Source organism: Athene noctua, chromosome 6, assembly GCF_965140245.1.
Source record: "Athene noctua chromosome 6, bAthNoc1.hap1.1, whole genome shotgun sequence".
Lineage (NCBI taxonomy): Eukaryota > Metazoa > Chordata > Aves > Strigiformes > Strigidae > Athene > Athene noctua.
Window position 1 is genome coordinate 12,773,464 of NC_134042.1, and position 19,195 is coordinate 12,792,658.

General features: G+C 37.0%; 1 protein-coding gene across 2 annotated transcripts in view; it reads right to left on the reverse strand.

The window, feature by feature from the left end:
* Positions 1-6,002: 6,002 nt before the first annotated feature.
* Positions 6,003-19,195, reverse strand: part of UBR1 (ubiquitin protein ligase E3 component n-recognin 1) — a 75,039-nt gene continuing 61,846 nt past the window's right edge. For both annotated transcript variants that reach the window (XM_074909606.1, XM_074909605.1), the window contains exons 36-47: positions 18,637-18,692; positions 18,231-18,327; positions 17,240-17,307; positions 16,167-16,317; positions 15,237-15,324; positions 13,411-13,544; positions 10,359-10,467; positions 8,488-8,544; positions 7,911-7,988; positions 7,109-7,279; positions 6,803-6,904; positions 6,003-6,328 (exon numbers count right to left, since the gene is read on the reverse strand). In XM_074909606.1, coding sequence (XP_074765707.1) covers positions 6,187-6,328; positions 6,803-6,904; positions 7,109-7,279; positions 7,911-7,988; positions 8,488-8,544; positions 10,359-10,467; positions 13,411-13,544; positions 15,237-15,324; positions 16,167-16,317; positions 17,240-17,307; positions 18,231-18,327; positions 18,637-18,692 — 1,253 coding nt within the window. In that variant the 3' untranslated portion in view covers positions 6,003-6,186. The remainder of the gene's footprint in view (positions 6,329-6,802; positions 6,905-7,108; positions 7,280-7,910; positions 7,989-8,487; positions 8,545-10,358; positions 10,468-13,410; positions 13,545-15,236; positions 15,325-16,166; positions 16,318-17,239; positions 17,308-18,230; positions 18,328-18,636; positions 18,693-19,195) is intronic.

A 19,195-nucleotide genomic window follows, 5' to 3' on the forward strand; every position in this document is an offset into this window, starting at 1 on the left:
CTTTAAACTCATTCATGTTTATGATATCCAAAACACAAGTTTCAATTTCTCATAATTCAGTTCTGCATTGTTTGAAAAACTGCTCCTCTTCGCTTGTTTACTCCCTGACAACTTAATCAGGTATCCCCTAATTCTTGCTGTAAGATGTAGCTGATTCCTTATTTATTCCCTTCCATGTCATTCCTGATTTTACAGTCCTTTATCATCACCTCTCTTGGTCCTATCTTTCCAAGTTGAAGAAGTTGCTATTTAACCCTTTCTTCTATAGAAGTTATTTCACATCTTCGATAATTTTCACTCTTCTCCAGAGGGTAGAACTGAAGACATCATGAACTAAATAGCTCTTCCGTCTTTTTCTTTTCCTAAGAATTCCTATTGATTGCCCTTTTGACTCTTTCTGAGCATTGAGATAACATTTTCAGAGAACTATCCACAAAACCAGTAAGAAAACCTTTGATATGAATATATCTGGGGGTGCTGGTGGGCAGCAGGCTCACTGGGAGGCAGCCGTGTGCCCCGGCAGCCACGAAGACAAACCACCCACACACAGCTCATTCACTTTCATACAGAGAGAACGCATTTTACCGTAAAAGACTAGTTAATATTTGATAACCTTCTGTCGCTCAGCCAACTGCCAAAACCTGCAGCAGTGGCTAGCGATGTGATCACTTGTGAAATTAACTGAGTATCAGCATATGTTTCACAGGGAACAGTCCTTGTCTTGACTATCAACAGCAATTACTTAGTCATTAGATTGTTCACTTTATCCTCTACAGACATTCAGAATCGCAATCAATATAGATACATTACAAAAAGATGACAGCTCATTTCCCAGTAATCAGGATAAAATTTATTTTTTAAAATAAATGCTTTCTTCTTTGCTTTGTATGTTAGCTTCCTCAGACAGTGGAAGTGGACCCTACATATCTGTGAAGCCTGCTTTGCAGCAGCTGTTGCAATAGTTTGGGTTTCCTGAAGTACTTAACATTACAGCTACTGGATCAAGAAAACAAACTCAGGTAGCAGCAGACTCCATCTTTAATTCTCTGTAATTTATAAAGACAAAGATGGCATTAGCAAGCCAAGCCTTTAAGCCAGAGCATCTGCTCAGATACAGAAATAAATACGATTTGGGGGACACTTATCCTACTTGTTATTAATGCTTAATCCAGTCAGAATTAATAATGATACATTTGTGCAACAGCCAGAGTAATAATTCACCTATGCATAAAACTATCTTCTTTATTAAGTTCTTCATAAAAGAAAACCTGGAACATTTAAATTTTCAGTTTCTGGTGAAGGCACTATTAACAGTTCCTGTAGAAATTCCGATTATGATGCTCTTCCTTTAAAGCTTTCTGATTAATACTGAAAACTCTGGCTCTACATTGATCATAAAGAAAAATAAGAAATATACAAATATAGCACATTGAGTTACGTTTATATTTTGAAAATGAACACAGCACATTTCCTTAGAAGCTAGAAACATCCCTTCTGCAAACTGATTTTTAAAAAATTGTATGCAATCATACAGTTCTCTACAAGATTCATGGTATTTAAAAATCTTACAAATCACTTGGTACAATGTGCTTTGTATCAGTTTCCCACCATGGGAGAATTTTGGCTCTGCATCCATGTAGTTTAGCAAAGAATCATAAAGGTGTAAAGCTCATGGAACACAGGTGGAGTCTTTTATTTCCGATAAGACCATCACTTACATGGATGACATAGTCCTGCTCCTGTAATATCAATGAACTAATGCGGGCTGCCTGGAATATGTAGATCGTATTGCTCGATGAAGTTCTGTACAAGTCTGAACTGGGAAAATAAATGTTCCTAGATCATCTACACTATCACAATATTGAGAGAGTTTGCTTTTGCCACTTTTAGTAAAGGTTGGCATGATTCACAGAAAGGTAAGTGGGATGAAAGAAGATTGGAGGTTTTTTTATCATCTAGAGTGGATTATTCCTCAGGCTGCCATGGTACGTTCAGGATAAGCTTCAAGCAGAAACTCTGGTACACTGGGACGACCTCTCCCCAAGCACTAGACTATCTCAGTATTTGTACCGAGAGGCTAATATCACACCTCAGACACTATTAAGAGGAAGGTTCTGCAGTCTGCTGAAAAAACCCACAGATCCTCACAAATACAGCAAGGACTTGAAATGATTGTGAAACCCACAGTCCCCACTACCAGCTTCACAACATTTTGCTGAGGGTCATTCACTCAAGCCTAGAAACCTCCTAAAATTAAGTCTGATGGATTCTAAGTAGTCTGACAACCTTTAATTAAACAGCACAATCTATCAAACTATACTTTTTTTTTTTTTTTTAAACACTGACCTCATGAACAATAGTCACACAGAGATTAAAAGAAAATTCAGGTCCAGTTTTAATATTTCACATTCAGCTTTATACCTGGTCTCTTCTTACTCACCGCTACTTGAAATAACATATATGATTGCATTTCAGCTCACTCTCCCTCAGTGCACATTTCCTTTGCACAGCTTCTCTCTCATGTACACTTTTGACCATCTAAATTTAGAAAAACATAACTAGGATTAGAAATAACTGGATGAGACACTTGTACAGGACTGGATTTTCATTATTGTTTTCTGTACCAAACCCCCAGTTTAGCCTACTCACAAAACACAGATAAAAAAACAAAGAGATTGTGCCAGAGAATTGAAACAACTTTTGTTTTTGAAGAAATATCTTTGAAGATCTTGTCAAGTAACAGGTTAAAAGAATCTAAGTAAAAAGCTCAGATGTTCTATGAATCTAACTAGTTTACAAAAGTAATTATTCAAGGATATTGTCTAGGAAATAAGGTGGATTTCAGGCATAAAGCAACACATGATAGCCAAAATCCTCCTCTATATGATTTTGTACATTTGTACATTGCACCTTGAAATTCTTACTATGCAAGAAATGGTGCTGTGGCTTTTCTCCTTTTTTTCTCCTCTAATGAATGGACATCTTGTTCTAATGTTCTTCAGAACATTTTTACTAGTAGACTTTAATCTATCTACCTTTACCTTTTACATGCTGAGGAATTGCTTCTTAAAAGAGTAAGCACAGAGAGCAACACCATTAACACCCAAGCTCTGTGAGCTTAATGGTGCCCAAAAGCTACAACAAAGCAGCAAGAAAGCGAGGACAGCCAACAGCTTGTAACATAAAAAGGGTCAAGAAGTACTGGCCGTTTCCATGTAAAAGATATCTTGGCTGTTTGCTTAGCTTTGTAATATTTTTTTTTTTTTAAATATGTATCACGGCACTTCAGACCAACACCACAAGCTTTCCCTTTCTAGGGGTTAAGTGACAGACAGTACAGCCTGTTCTTTAAGAAGCTACAAAACCAGAATCACTCAACTAATCAATTTAGTTGAGTGATTCTAACCAATCTAAATATTAAATTTTGTACTCAAGACTTCTTTTACAAACTGAGGTAGACACTGCAGGAAATTTGCATCTGTAAAATACTAGGACAAGTTTCAAATGGAACGTTTCTTTAAATAAGAAAAAGCATGCCACCTTTACTAACTGATGATACGCACTACACGGATAGCTGGTATTGTTTACCAACCATTTGCTAACACTTCCCCTTTTCCATACTGACAGACTCAACTATAATACTCTTGTAAAATGAACTGTGAAGTTTCAAAGTGCCCCCAAATAAAAACTGAATAATCTATGAGAAGTTACTTTATTTCTTTTTTTTTTAAATATACATATACAAGATATTTTATTTCAAAAGCACAAGAACATTATACAAGTTTCAAATTTACATTTTTGCAATTAAAGATACCAATATGTGCATTATCAAATAACTTCTTCTGTCAGCTTGGATGGAACAGAAATCAGTGGCATTAAGCATCTTGCGATCACTAAATACAGATTATACTCACAGTGAACAAAACTGCATAGTAATTTATGAAATGAAAGATGACCACGCTAGTCAGTGAATGATACGGGAGCCCATTTGCTAAATTAGTATGTGCAAATGTACAGAAAGATGCAACTTTCCTCTCCCACGTCTTCAGCTACAAAGATATTTCTAGAGCTTTAAACATGAGCTCACATGCTCAGACCAGCTCCCGTCCTGATATACTACAGTTCAGACAGAAAATAAAATAAAGTGATCTCACTGCATATTTGATAACGGATTTTTTGTATCGGTGAAGTGCAAGGTAACTGAAAGTTTCTGATAAACGAATAGGTAAATATCAGAGGGAAACAGTAAGTGAACACAGTTTTGGTATCAATGAGGCATACAGTCTGAATCCAATATTTTTGTTGGAAATAAGTGTTTTCATGACCTTAGAAATCACCAGTGTGTGCAAGTTCTCAAGACAACTGTTCTAAATCCAGTATGCATTTCAAATACATTTTAGAGAAGACTAACAGAACAAATGCTTGTCTTTAAAGAGTTTCATATTGAGGTTTAAAATCTGAAAGATTCAAAATAAGAAGAATGGTCTCAACTGCAAGAAACAGAATACCTGAAAAATATACCAAAGCCAACTATTTATATCACCAGGGCAGAATTACAGCAAAAGATATTTAAAAAGTATTTGAAATCAGAACAATATTTGAGCTCACTGGTATTCCATTTTCAGATGAGTTATGGTGCTGTTCAGTGCACTCATATGTACTCTAAAAACTTGTAAAACTAGAACAATGATATTTATATCTAAATCATTATTTGTGATTCTACTATCTCTCTTACAATCAGTAGAGAAAAAAAACACAACAAACAAACAAATGGAAATCATACAAAGACACAGTCTCAGACATTACTTTAAAAACCTCCCCTTGCAGGCCTTATTAAAATGACACAGAGGAATCCAAATAGCAAAGGGATGGGGAAGTTTAGAATACTGATAACTTCAAACTTTCACACAGAAATGGGATTTCCTGGGAAAGCATTTTTACCCATCACATTACAAATTCTCTCATGTATGTTATGGTTGAAATTCTGAAAACAGAACAACAAACATTTAGAACTGAAGCACATACACATATCATTGAGAGAGAGTTCAATCACAATGTGCTATTAACTACTGAAAGGCAAAGAGACAGACTTAACCACCCTTTTTTCCCTTTTCTGCTCTAACTGGCACTGATCCACTGAACAAACCCCCCAAAACACACCATTTCATTTATGCAGGCAGGGCTCCAAACAATAGTGACAGAGGATGAAGAGTAGAAAATTTCTCATGTACCGACAAACTTATTTCTGATTCTGAAACTTGCTGCTTTTGGGCCTTGATTTTAGTCCAGTGATAGCTTTGAAGGTTGTCTACTGAGGTCTCTGGCTCTTGAATAACTTGTAGAGCTACACTATAACTACCTAACAGTATTCTCACGTTTGGTTCTTGGGGAAAATCTCAGAAGACAAACAGTAAAAGAAGTAAAACTAACCACAGCTTAGCCAAATGGTGTAGCCCTAGACCTCTTAGGATATACAACATTAATAAAGGACAAATTCATTAGATAAAGTGCAGTTCTGGCAATGCAAAAAGCACAGACTTCGGTTTTTGACGCAACAAGCAAGATGGTCACTCCCCTGTGCACTTTCTATCCACACTTCTCCTTTAAAGAGTTCATTAATGAAGACTCTTCATTAAATCCCAGGATATAGACAAACACAGGCTTTTTCTGTACAACTTAATGCTTCCTGTACCTGTTGCTACAGATTACTAAAGGCCTGGCACCAATTCCACTCCAATATTATGCCACTGATCTTGAACTATTTAAACGCTTCACTAAGCTTGGGAAAAGAACCCAGGAAGAAAGTAAAGGAGGCTTTTCCATCAAGACCATTTAGGTATATTCTCAAGGCATGGAAGAGACAGAAATGTGGTATGTGCTCTGAAGCAGAGCATTTGGGAAGCTGTCCTTGTCAAAACACATGAAACAACTACAACTTCTCAAAAAAGTGGAAATATTTCTGGACCTGAATGTTCAGTAAGATTCGGGGGGGGGGGGGGGGGGGGGAAGAAGGGCAAAATATATGATGTGGGATTCTGTTCTGTTTCAATGTATCAGTAATACATCCAACCTAGAGAATCCGTCAATTGTGTCTGAACTACAGAATCCACTTGAGAGTTGATTATTTACTGCCACCCTCCTCTCCTTTTCCAAAGCAATGCCAAAGATAAAAAAAAATCAAGAGACTCAGAGCAGTTGCCAGTTGAATCCAAAGAAGATCTGATTCGTTTCTTGGCTCCTGGCAATCTCCTCTATGATGCAGTGTTGCTGCCACAGCAGATGGAGCTTACGGTAACGCTCCCGACATAAGTGCAGGGGATTGCCTCTTCTTCATAGAAGGAAAAAGGAGAATAACAATAAGCATATCAGAATAGCAGCTGACAAACTGTTCCACTGTCTAGCATTAACACTCTCAATGATAGCCAGAAAACATTAAATACTTGTATGAACACAAATTCCAACAGGTCTACTGGAAGTGAAAAAAAATTCTACATGCAACAAGCAATGACTGACATTTCAGCAATGGCAGTTCCTGGGCATTTCTGATGAAAAGCATACAAAGTATTCTTGAGAAAAGTAAGAAAGTTTAACAGTACCAAATAAGTGTGTTTTTCCATTATGAATGACCCATTCACATGACTGGAAACTGCCATCAGGAATTTGAAATTAAGTAATTTCACCAAGCCAAGATACATATTACAGTGCTGTACAGCCAGCAGGGAGAACATGTTGTCTAATGGGTTTAAGAAAGAAAGAGATACCAAAATGGAAATGTGGAAAAGTCAGTCAAACATTTACTTACTTCAGACCTGGATCTGTTTCTCCATATTCATCCAAGTAGGGGGCAGGATATAAGCAGCCTCTGGTTTTACCTTCAATGAGGACAACTTTGCATTCCCTGATTCTTAAGGAAAAAAATAGCTACATTTAAAATACAAGACAACTCCCAGCAGGTTCTTAAATTTCTGTTAAGCTATATTTTAGGTCAAAGCAATGTTTCTTTAATCTCAAACAAAAAAGAATCAAGTGCTTTAACAATGTTGTGAATGTTGACTGTCAAATATTTCCCTTTACTCGTTAACACATTAATCTCTGGCTAGCTACTTACTTGAGAAACATACAGACTCCAGCTCCACATTGAAGAGCATGAGAAGTACAGGCTCCCAACTCCTCCCCGTTCACCAGTTCCTGACAGCAAGTATTCTGGGAACACAACATAGCCCCACAGAATAAACACAATACTGGATGTTTTTGTTCATCATCAGAAGACCGTGGGCATCTAGAAGAAGTGTAACCAGAACGTTACTGCAGGAATTAAAACTTTGAAAGAAATAACTATGGATAACGTTCCTTAAAATGACAACAACCCCGCCCCCCCAAAACCCCAACCCACAAACAAAAACCTAAGACATACTATGTCATAGCCAAAGGAGGCAGATATGTGAAATACGATTATGTTTTTACATTGCTTGAAATATTTTTTCTGCAAGGTTATCTTCTTTGAGCAGGAGGTTGGACTAGATGATCTGCTGAAGTCCCTTCGAACCTGAATTATCCTATGATTCACTCTTCCTGGCATAAAACAGGGCCAACCTCCTGGGCTCGTTCTGTCCAGTGCAAAAGTTATTTTCAGGCTTATAGCCAAATCGAAAACTGGTGAAAAATGATCAGCAGATTAAGTTATAATAATTTTATATGCTATCCCATCAGACACAAGTGACTTCATTTAGTAAGCTGTTGTGTTTCAGATCTAAAATGAACATGTGCTAGTATTGGCCAGTATAACCAAAACAGTGCCTTCACTTCTGCAAAATAATTTCTGTACATGGTTTTAACACCAGTTACAGTAACCGCAAGAATCTAAAAGTGACAAAACACCTGGGAAGACAACTAAGTATCTCACATCTTACCTAAACTGAGAGGCTTGGTTTAGAAGGCAGCTATAGTCTTCAGGAAGCTCGATTAAACTATTTCTTTTCCTAGGATACCTGGGTAAGTTAAAAAGAACTATTATGAGAATAATAAAGATCACAGCAAAGAACCGAATGGATAGCTATAAATTACTCCTAAGCTTTTGGCCCTTTCTGCAAACTCCTCCAGTTCTAGAGCAGTTCTTCAGTCCTAGAAGCCCAAGTGAGAGGCTCCACATGGGAGCTTCAGCATTTCTATATTCCAGCAAAGGTGATGAAATCCAATTTCCTACAGAACCTGCACATATAGAGCCATTTCACATTTCACTTAGCTTTTGTTTATTCATAGAGTAAGCTAGATAACTTGTTTAACAATGTTGTACATTCTCAATGAAGAGTCACTTCATGAGGAATAACACACAACCATTTAAAAGGAAATGTACTTTTGGTAGTAGAGAAGGAGGAAGAAAATACAAGCACAAAAATACAATTTGCCCACAACAAGCACTTCATTCTTTCAAGAGTTTTAAGTCCAAAACATAAGAAAAAACAACAATAACAACAGAAACAAACTTACCTTATTGCAATGCTTTTCCCCTTCAAACAACTTAACAGCACAGGGTCAGCACACCACCTATTTCAGACAAACATTTGCAGATTACAGTGTTTAATAATAATAATAATAATAATAATAATAATAATAATAATAATATACATGTAGGATCACTAACTACACTAGTAAGCAATAAGCAAGCACAGAGAACAGATAAAGCATTGATAGTTCTAGCTAAAACTTCACAAGGAAAACCAGCTATTCTTTACAGTTTTGCTTCAGGAAAAGAATTTAAGTTTGCATACAAGAGAAAAACCTATGTGAAAAACAACAATGCTTAAAATGATCAACATGCACACGAAAGCACAAAGTCAACACAGTTAAAAAATGCAAACAGGTTTCAGACTTATTCAAGTTCTCAAAGTGGGCTACGACACGCAGCTCCTTTCAGGATATATCTGCTGAAAGCCACAGCCTAAGAAAATATCATACATTCTACTAGAAAAATATTCATTGCTTTTATTTAATAACCATTACCTAATGGTTATTTTACAATGCTTTATTGCATATTGCATCCTTGTTTAGAATGATCAAATGTGTCCACCAAAACAATGGTAGATATCGGCAAGTTACTAAACAGGGGAACTGGTGCATCTAAGACATCTTTTAAGTTATTTCTACAAAAAGGAGGAGAGAGAACTCCAGCAGATGGTCAGTCTAGTAAACTTCATTTAACACATTTCTCAACAATGATCAAATTTAGCCTTCCGAAAGCAGATTCTTTCAAAAAACATATGTGAACGTGCATGATGATTTGACAACTGTTACTATTACATTAAATGTGCAGCCTGCTACTTGAAACCTCTGGTTTTGACTGGGAGCACTATGATGGATTTGTTAGCTATGCTTCTAGTGATCATTTTCTAATGGTCACAACCACCTAATCTCTGTGTTTTCTTAGAAGCACTGCTATGTCTCTGAGCAAACATGTAGGAACATATAAGACAAACCATTTAATAATTTACTTGTGAAAACACTATTAATTTATAAGTAATTATATATACTATAAATGCAAACAGTTATAGTAAAATTGTACGCAGGGAATTGTTTAGGTCAGCTGTATGGACTGTAAGTTGGAGTCAACAGCTCAAAATGTCCCTAAACTGAAGGAATCTAGACAACAAACCAGAACAGAGGTAAAAACAAACAAAAAAGCCCCCAAAAAAGATAGTGTGAGCCAAAGAATTCTGCCAAGAACCAGCAATAATAGTGCAACCAACACAAGGAGATATTCTCCAACACAATATAGCAGGTTTATTCTCAGACTTGGAGGTCGAATGGTGTGTCTATTTTTGTGGTTTTTAAGAGAAAATTCTACCAATTATTTATTTGCTGCTAGACTGCAATGTACATAATACTCAAATTATACCTTTTAACCATCAAGCTAACTTCCAACATTTATTAGTCTATTCTGGAAATCTAGAGAAGAAATAGTACAAAGCCTCACCCTGACAGCTACATATTTTCCATATTCTCATTTTATAGCTCATGTAATCAGCACTTCTGCTGTAGACAGATTAAAAATAGGACAATGAACAGTAACTGGCATACCATGAAAGAAAAGGTTTATAACTGCTTTCTGCATGAATGAGTTCATGTAGGTCTGCAAGCACTAGTCCCTTAAACAACAATTGGTTTAATTTTTAAGTTATAAAATATAGAACGTTTTAGGCTTTTTAAGTGCTTTACGAGATTCAGCATACCAGTGCACATCAAACAAATGTTTAGAACTCCAGTATGACTTTGAGCTCAATCATTTATTAACAAATTTGATCCAGAATTCCCACACAGCCATCACAACAGAAAAACATGGCCTGTCCAGTCCCAATTAGTACCTTTGAAGCAGTGGATTTACTGTGTCCCAATATTCTTGGAAGAGCAGGAACAAATTAGTAGGTAAAGAGAGGTAACTACAAAGTGCCTTGAATTGCCCTTCTTCAGAAACTGCGAAAGAAAAAGAAAACGTGAGCAACTGTTAAAGCATTTTGGCACTGCTGAATAATTCTCTCAAAACTAGAAATTTCCTGTTCCTTTTTCCATTGGATAATATGTACTTTACAGCTTCAGCATAGCTCCTAGTTAGTACAACTGGACATAATTCCACTGACTTAATCAGAGCTATAACGATTTGCATTAGCTGAGGATCTGCTTTAACAAATCTGACACATATTAAGTAATTTTAAAGTCACGTGTAAGTCACTGTAATAACAGAATTCCTTGCTTAAATTCCATCTCACTGCATATATAACATATGTTAGTGCAGTAGATTTCTGTACTTACCACATTTTAGGTTCTCACTATCCTTTTGGCTTGCAATGACAATAAATTTTGCTACAATAAAGTCAGTGCTAACACATTACATAAAGTTGGACTAATTTAATAGTTTGCTGGGTAGTCATCTATCGGCTCTGCTACAGAAAATCACATTGCTGATTCACCAGGAAGACTACTCCCTATAGGATCAAAATTCCAGACTAATGATAAGAACAACAGCATATCCCAAAATGCAGAGATCTCAGCTTGTATATCCTAACCAAATTCAAACTTAATTCACAGTTTTATATAAATCAATTTAAGATGCTATACTTTGCCTCGCTTGTTCAGAGCAATTTTGGTTCTCCTTTTCAAATAGTTGATGATTCTGTGTTTCACTGCGTTTTGACAGAAGACAAAAAAATTATTTGGGGGATTAGATTCTGTAATGCATTAGGATCCTTTAAGGAAGAGGTTTAAGTTTTATAATGTGCTTTATTTCTACTTGGCTCTATTTTGCTGAATTCCTACGTATTAAACATTTACCAACATTAGCAACTGCACAAAAAGGTTTGTTTGGTTTTTGTTTGGTTTTGACCTGGTTACCCAGTACACAGAGAAGTCTGAGGTACTCAATGAATTTTTTGCCTTAGTCTTCACCTGCAAGGTCTCCAGCCACACCACCCAAGATGCAGAAGGCAAAGGCAGGGACTGGGAGAAGGCAGAACAGGCCAGTGTAGAATAAGATCAGGTTCAAGGTCACCCAAATCCATGGGACCTGATGAGATGCATCCACAGGTCCCAAAGGAACCGGCAGATGAAGTGGCTAAGTCACTTTCCATCATATTTGAGAAGTTCCCACTGACTGGAAAAGGGGAAACATAACCCCCATTTTTAAAAAGGGGAAAAAAGGAAGACCCAGGGACCTACAGGCCAGTCAGTCTCACCTCTGTGCCTGGCAAGATCATGGAGTGGATCCTCCTGGAGACTAGGCTTGAGCACATGGAAAATAAGGAGGTGATTGGTGACAGCCAACATGGCTTCACTAAGGGCAAATTGTGCCTGATGTGCCTGATGAATTTGGTGGGTCTTCTATGATGGGGTTACAGTGCTGGTGGATAAGGGAAGAGCAACTGACATCATCTACTTGGACTTTTGCAAAGCTTTTGACACTGTCCCACATGACATCCTTGTCTCTGAATTGGAGAGACGGGTTTAACAGATGGACCATGCCGTGGATAAGGAATTGGCTGGGTGGTCACACTCAAAGAGCTGCTGTCAGTGGCTCAGTGTCCAAGAGGAGAGCAGTGACAAGTGGTGTTCCTCAAGGGTTGGTGTTGGGACCCATGTTGTTTAACACCTTTGGTGACATGGACAGTGGGATCGAGTGCACCCTCAGCAAGTTTGCTGACAACACCAAGCTGTGTGGTATGGTTGACACGCTGGAGGGAAGGGATGGGCCATCCAGAGGGAACTGGACAGGATGGAGAGAAGGGCCCATGTGAACCTCATTAAGTTCAACAAGGCCAAGTACAAGGTCCTGCACATGGGTTGGGGCAATCCCAAGCACAAACACAGGCTAGGGGAGGAGTGGATTGAAAGCAGCCCTGGGGAGGAGGACTTGGAGGTATTAGCAGATGGAAAACCAACTATGAGCCAGCAATGTGCACTCTCAGCCCAGAAAGCCAACCATGTCCTGGGCTGCATCAAGAGCAGTGTGGCCAGCAGGTTGAGGGAGAGGATTCTTCTCCTCTGCTCTCATGAGACACACTGCCCCCGCCCTGCAGTGCTGTGTCCAGCTCTGGGGCCCCCAACGTAAGAAGGACACGGACCTGCTCAATTGGGTCCAGGGGAAGCCACAAAGATGATCAGGGTCTGGAGCACCTCCCCTGTGAGGACAGGCTAAGAGAGTTGGGGGTGTTCAGCCTGGAGAAGAGAAGGCTCCAGGGAGAACTTATAGTGGCCTTCCAGTGCTTAAAGGAGACTACAGGAAAGGTGGGGAGGGACTCTTGATCAGGGGGTGTAAGGATAGGATGAGGGGTAGCAGTTTAAACAGAAAGATTTAGATTAGATACAAGGAAGAAATTCTTTACTCTGAGGGTGGTGGGACACTGGCAGAGGTTGCCCAGAGAAGCTGTGGCTGCCCCCTCCCTGGCAGTGTTCAAGGCCAGGCTGGAAGGGGCTTTGAGCAACCTGGGCTAGTGGAAGGTGTCCCTGCCTGTGGCAGGGGGTTATGACTAGATGATCTTTAAGGTTCCTTCCAACCCAAACCATTCTACGATTCTACATATATTATGATTTAAATATACTCCCTATTTCTCAGGTGATGTAATCTAAGCCCCTAGAACTGTCCTTAAATCACAAAATCTTTTTATCCACAATATTATCAGTACATCATCGATAATTCACATATTTGCACATACTCAGAAGTAACTCTTTTCCATACAAAGAAGGCTGAGACAACTCAGCTTCTCATCTGCCTCTTCTTAAACAAATTAGTACTACTTTTTCTTTCGAAGCCTTACTCTAATGTTAAATTATTGTTAAATTATTGTGAACATTTAAAAATTCCATTCTTCCAAGAAAACAGTAAACAAAATCAATATATAGATACATTTACTTTCTTATATTTACCTTGTAGTAGTTCATCAGGTGGAGAAACTCCCAGCAAATAATGAAAAAATAAAGCAGCACAACGAAGGTAAGGCATGATGCCTTTTTTAACACAATCCCACACATGCCAGCCTGGAATATCCTGACTAAAGCAACTGTAATACACAAATGAGAAATAGCTGCAGTAGTTCACAGCGTAAATCCTTGTAACACTTTCACATTTTGTCTAGAACGGCACACATTGGTAGAATGGCAGCTGTGTCAAAGCAACACTGATGTATCCCAAATTCTGTGAAACACAGCCACCAGCACTAACTTCCAACTTCCCCTTTGCCTAAGGAATGAGTCCTGAGTTTACATACAACACTTAACATTAAGCCTTCAAATTATCTCAACTTATATTTTCCAGAATTATGAAAACTAAATAGCCAATACATAGCTGTCTGTCCACCTCTAAGTAACACAAGATAACCTGATTTAAACCACTCAATACAGCATCACACATAGACCAACTGATTCTTATACTTTTTTATTACCAAAAGCCAGCAATTTTTTGAAATGGTGCAAGTTTTTAAATTTAGTTTGTGCTTTGAATGCAATTCAAAAATGAGAAAAAAACCCTAACAGCCAAACACAAAGACTCTTCGGGAACAACAAAACCAACAGAATTTAAAAATTAGTGTGTCATACTTCATTATGGAAGTCACAACAGGAACACTCAGATTGTTTAGAATAAAGCTATACTAATCCCATTTTTTACAAAAAATACTGGGAGTGATACTCATCTCAGTACTTATTCTTGTAGCTTTTGCAATATGAGCATTTACGCTAAATTTCATAGTAAATTTAACTTACTAACAGTGTCTTTGTTTTCTAAAAATTTTAAATTTAGTTAAATTCATATTTATGTGAACAGGATGTTCACACAGATGTTGACCAGGACCTGCTAAGGAACAACCTGTAAAGCTGTATTATAACATCACGGACCATTACAAAATTATTTTGCAGATTGTGAAGCTTAAGCACAGATAGGTCAGAGTTAGAAAACGACTATGCATACATAGAAATGAAAACACTAAAAGTTTCAGAGCTGTGTTGCCTGAACTTTGGCTTTTAATTCTGTACCTAGGCATCTCAGTATGGTGACCTGATTCTCGAAAATACACAGCACCTACAATCCTAAATTAATGCCTCAAAAATTAGTTCAATTATTTTAATACCAAAATTTAAATATTTAGAAATTCAGATGTAAAACTTTTAGACAAGCGGGTAGCATTGTCAATCCTTGAGAAACATATCTTTGCAATTAGCCTTGGTGAAGATAAATCAAAGCAATATTTTCTAGTTTATTTCAATCACAGATATTAAAGAGTCTGTAGCTATACCTATCAAAAAAAGTCTGAAAAGATGGGCACTAGCACTCAAATAAATAAGACAACTAAATAAGTGTTTAGCTTTCTGTTTCTCCCCCTTTTTTAACAGAACCATTTCCTTCTGGCTTCCAGAAAAAGAAAAAAAAACCCAAACAAAATCAAGGCAAATAAAAAATCACTACTATAGTTACTGGTTGTATTTCTCTCCAGAATGGATATCGGTATCTTTTTCATCCTTAGACTAAGGATTTACTCTGTTGCCCACAAAAGTAGCTATTTTAACTAAAAGTGTTCCTTTCACCAGTTTCCTTTTTTTTAAGTGCTCAGGAGTATGGAAAGGAAGCACAAGGCATTGTGCTAACTTTCCAAACAAAATGGACAATTTTTCTCCTGTTTTCCGTGTTGTTCAGGTCAGTCTGTTTGGAATGCCATCTTTCTAGGAAAACACAATGCTGTAACTGAACTGCTACTTACCCGCTGGCATACTGGCAAAGCTCTCTACAAAAAGACTGTGCAGAACGTGCCTCCTCACTGTTGTCAGATGATCTAGCAGTAGGGGATTCTACACACAAAAAGATGAATCTCACTGTAAATGCACTTCATTTGTGACACAATTATCTTCTTTTACATATACTTAGCTCTTTTTTTTTTTTAATTGCATTTGAGAAGTATTTCCACTTTAGTTTGCTTAATTCTTTTTTATTTGCTGGTTTTAAGCTAACATACGTTCTCCTAAAACTGCATGCTATAAAGAGGAATCAGAATAACTGCCTCATTGCTCAGCCTCATTTAAAAACTGCTTCCTTCCCTTGAACTTTGGAAGTTATTGTCCTACACAGATTAAGCTACAGGAATCATTTTTGGTTTTAATTCCCATCATGCTGAAGAAAAAAGAAAATAGTAGCTAGGAAGCCTGTAGGTTACCAAGAGTTTTTAACAGTACTATTAAATAGAGAAAAGTGAAATTCTCTCCTAGTAGTTTATAGGATTCTGTATTTTGGCTCTGGGTATTTACTAGGTTGAAAGGTAAAGAAAAGTTTATTTCTCAAATCCATAACAACTGCCACTGTACAGCTCAGAGTTCTGCTGCTGGGCAGAGCTTTACTTATTCTTCAAGGAGTGAGGATGGGAAGTTATCACTTTGGAATGACTGGCTTGAGCAAGTACTGATATATCAATAACTATTTTGTTTTCTTAGGCTAAGCACACAGAAGTGATATAATAAAATGCTCTGGAAATGATGTAGTGCTATTTATATTTTACCAGGAAACAGTTATTGCTACCTAACACTAAATGTTATTTATTAAAAGGAAGTTTATACCTGGAAGACACTAATAGTGTCCATTCATTATTTTTAAGAAATTGGTAAAATGCCAGAATAATCCAACCCAAATACACCTCTACCTGTTGCTGAAGAGACGACGATTTGTGTTATGTGTGCCAGTGTTGTCAGATGAAAGAGGTAGAGGTGGTTATAGGCTGAACTAATTGATGAAGGTTGCAAGTCTACAGCATCCTCCCAGTATAAAGATGGAAAGGATAACACAATTCCCACCTACAGTGAAAGGGAAGGAGCAAATATTAAAGTAACAGAAATTTGGTAATAACTACATGGGAAATAGAAAATCTATTTCACTAAACATTTATATTTAATTTCTGTAGTCAATTTAATTGTATTCATTTATCTTGCTAGTTTTAGTTCACACAGTGTAGCAAAAACTCATTGGAAAATATTAACCATTTGTGCCCCTCTAGCACATAGGAAACTCTGATATAGTTTTACTGTAAATGCCAGTTTAGAGATACACCAAGAAAGCCTGTTCAGCTCCTAGAAAGCTTAATTTCTGGTTTTTGACATAAGACAAAGCACATTGAAAAAAAAGTGAGATGCAAGATCAAGCATTAGTTAGAAAGGCAACCAGGGAAAAACAGGTTTTACTTTGGCGAGTTTGGGTTTTTTGTTTGTTTGGGATTTGTTGGCTTTTTTGTTGTGTCGTTTTCTGGGGGGTTTTTTAATAGTAGAAGAAAATATAATACAGATTCATATTAAGAACAGAAAGAAGAGGCTAAGAAGACTAGAGAAGGTAATGAAAGTGAACATGAAGGAATCCAAAGGTATGAAAGGCCTATTGAGACAAAGTGAAAGTGAGGGAAACAAGCTGAGTGGGTGCATTTCTCAATTTTTTTCTGAGGTTTGATAGCAATGGAGACAGTAAAAAGATTAATGAGATTGCAAGCATAAAATTTAATAAGAGTGTGACAGCAATGACTTGAAAGCTAGAAGAACAGTAGAACTAAAAGTAAACACTTGTGCATAGCAGCCATATGTAATCATTTGCTTGAATGAAGTGCTTATGTATAATCATGTGACACATGCAAGTGAACAGATAATGCAGGACTATCTACAGGGTGAAATACACAAAAATCCATGCTCAAAAAAGAAGTATTAATATGAAGAATAAAATGAACCTGCTTACCAAAACGTGGAACATATCTACTTCTAAGAGGGATGGAGTGTCCTCCACTTTAAAGTTTGGTAGAAGAACTACAACGTAAAGATATCAATTATGCATTTGGTACGTATGCTCCTCTTTTGGGTTGAACTTCAGTATCAGAATCTGATTTTAAAGTCTCTATCATTTCTGTGTTTGCATCCAAAAAAAAAAAAGTCCACATCTCTGAACTAAAGAAGTATACATTTAACTGTTTACCACTACTTAATTGATTGTGCATCTGTTTAGCTACTTCCACATGTCCAACCAGCTCATAATTTTAATGACTATATCTTCAAATTTCTGAGATAAAAATATTTGATTTATTTCTCCAGCTCTATAAAGCACATACATTGTTAAGGCTGGAGTCCACAGATGTACTTAGGCACTGCAAAGCTAGATGACTCACAACTTAGCCCAATACAAAAGCCTGTACTATACCTAAAAATTCTATCGAATAGAAGGCAAGTCAGAGTGAGATTCACAAAAGCCACCGTGTTAACCTAATCAGTAAGAAACATGGAAGGTAGCTATGTGGCTTAAACTAGCTCTCCCTGAGACCAAAATACCTTAAACTAGGCTGCAAGCAGCCTTTTGAAAGTACTAATAGTTTCGTCTCACAATTAAGAGAGGAATATCTGGTTTGTGACTTTATCCACTTGTTTAGCACAGAATTTGAGTAATTTTGAACACTGACAGAAACAGATTGTTAACTATCTGTATATATGCCAGATGTATCTCCAGGCCTAGGTAATCTGGGATAGAGGATTTTTTTGGGACTTCAATGGTACAGAGCTGGGGTAACAGAGGTGTTGATTACTTAAATTCAAGCAGTACTCCATGATCTCAGGCAACATTAGAGAAACTGAAAGCACTGTTGCCAGCAGTCTAACCTTTGCTTCTGCACTGTATTGTGTGTGCATTTTACAGTAGGAACTTCTGCAAACAAAAGAAGTAAAGAAAATGAATACAATACCTCCTAGAAGACGAATCAGATGTTTCTGAATCAGGACCTGTGGTGATGTTGTTCTCTGAGCAGCTGCAAACTGCACTAATGCTTTAAGGCCACTGTGCTAGAGCGCAAGAGAAAATGGTTGGACAGGATAAAAGAGAAGATGTAATAGTGAAAAAGCTCTAAAAACTTATCTACTTCTACAAACAGAAAACACATTGATAGGTGAATTTAATATGAACCTCCATGTATAAGTAGAAAAATTATTCTTCCAAAACACTCTTTAAATTATCAACCTAAACAGTTTGAGAGCTATCCCTCAACAGAGAATGATCTTGATGTTAGAAGTTTCAACAGTTTTTCATATATGTGTGTGTATTGTATATACAAACTTTGTTTAAAATGTATTGCATATCTTACTTGCCCATACCTGTCTATTTTGTAGAGATCCAAATAAAGGCTTGCCTTCTGTTTCCAAGAGGTTTTCTTAAAATTAAACACAAAAAAAAAATCAAGTTGCTTCGTTCTACAGGAACTACCATAACATTTCTGTTAGAATGCACTTAGTCCAAGATTAACTTATTCTTAGTATAAGTACTTCTTTTTAAAATTCAATTTTGTTCTGATAAGATACATTTTTCAAGAGAATTCTCTTAAATGGTACTAATTGTTTCCAGATAAATGGTTGAAACAAGCTTTTTAAAAACATTTGGTTTTCAGATCTTCCTAAATTTGGATTTAAAGGAATACTGTTTCACATGAATGCCAAGACATTCTACAGATTTAGTTGCATTTTCAGTGACACTTCTACAATACTCAAAGCCATCAAGGTGTGTTTACAGGGATGCTATACAGCCATCTTACCCTCAGATTTGTACTACTGCATTTGACTGTAGTTTAACAAAAATATTTTGAAAATAAAATTTCCAACTTGGAATACAATTCAGCTTCCCTCCCTTAGAGCATTGGTTCTGAAGGGATAATAAAAG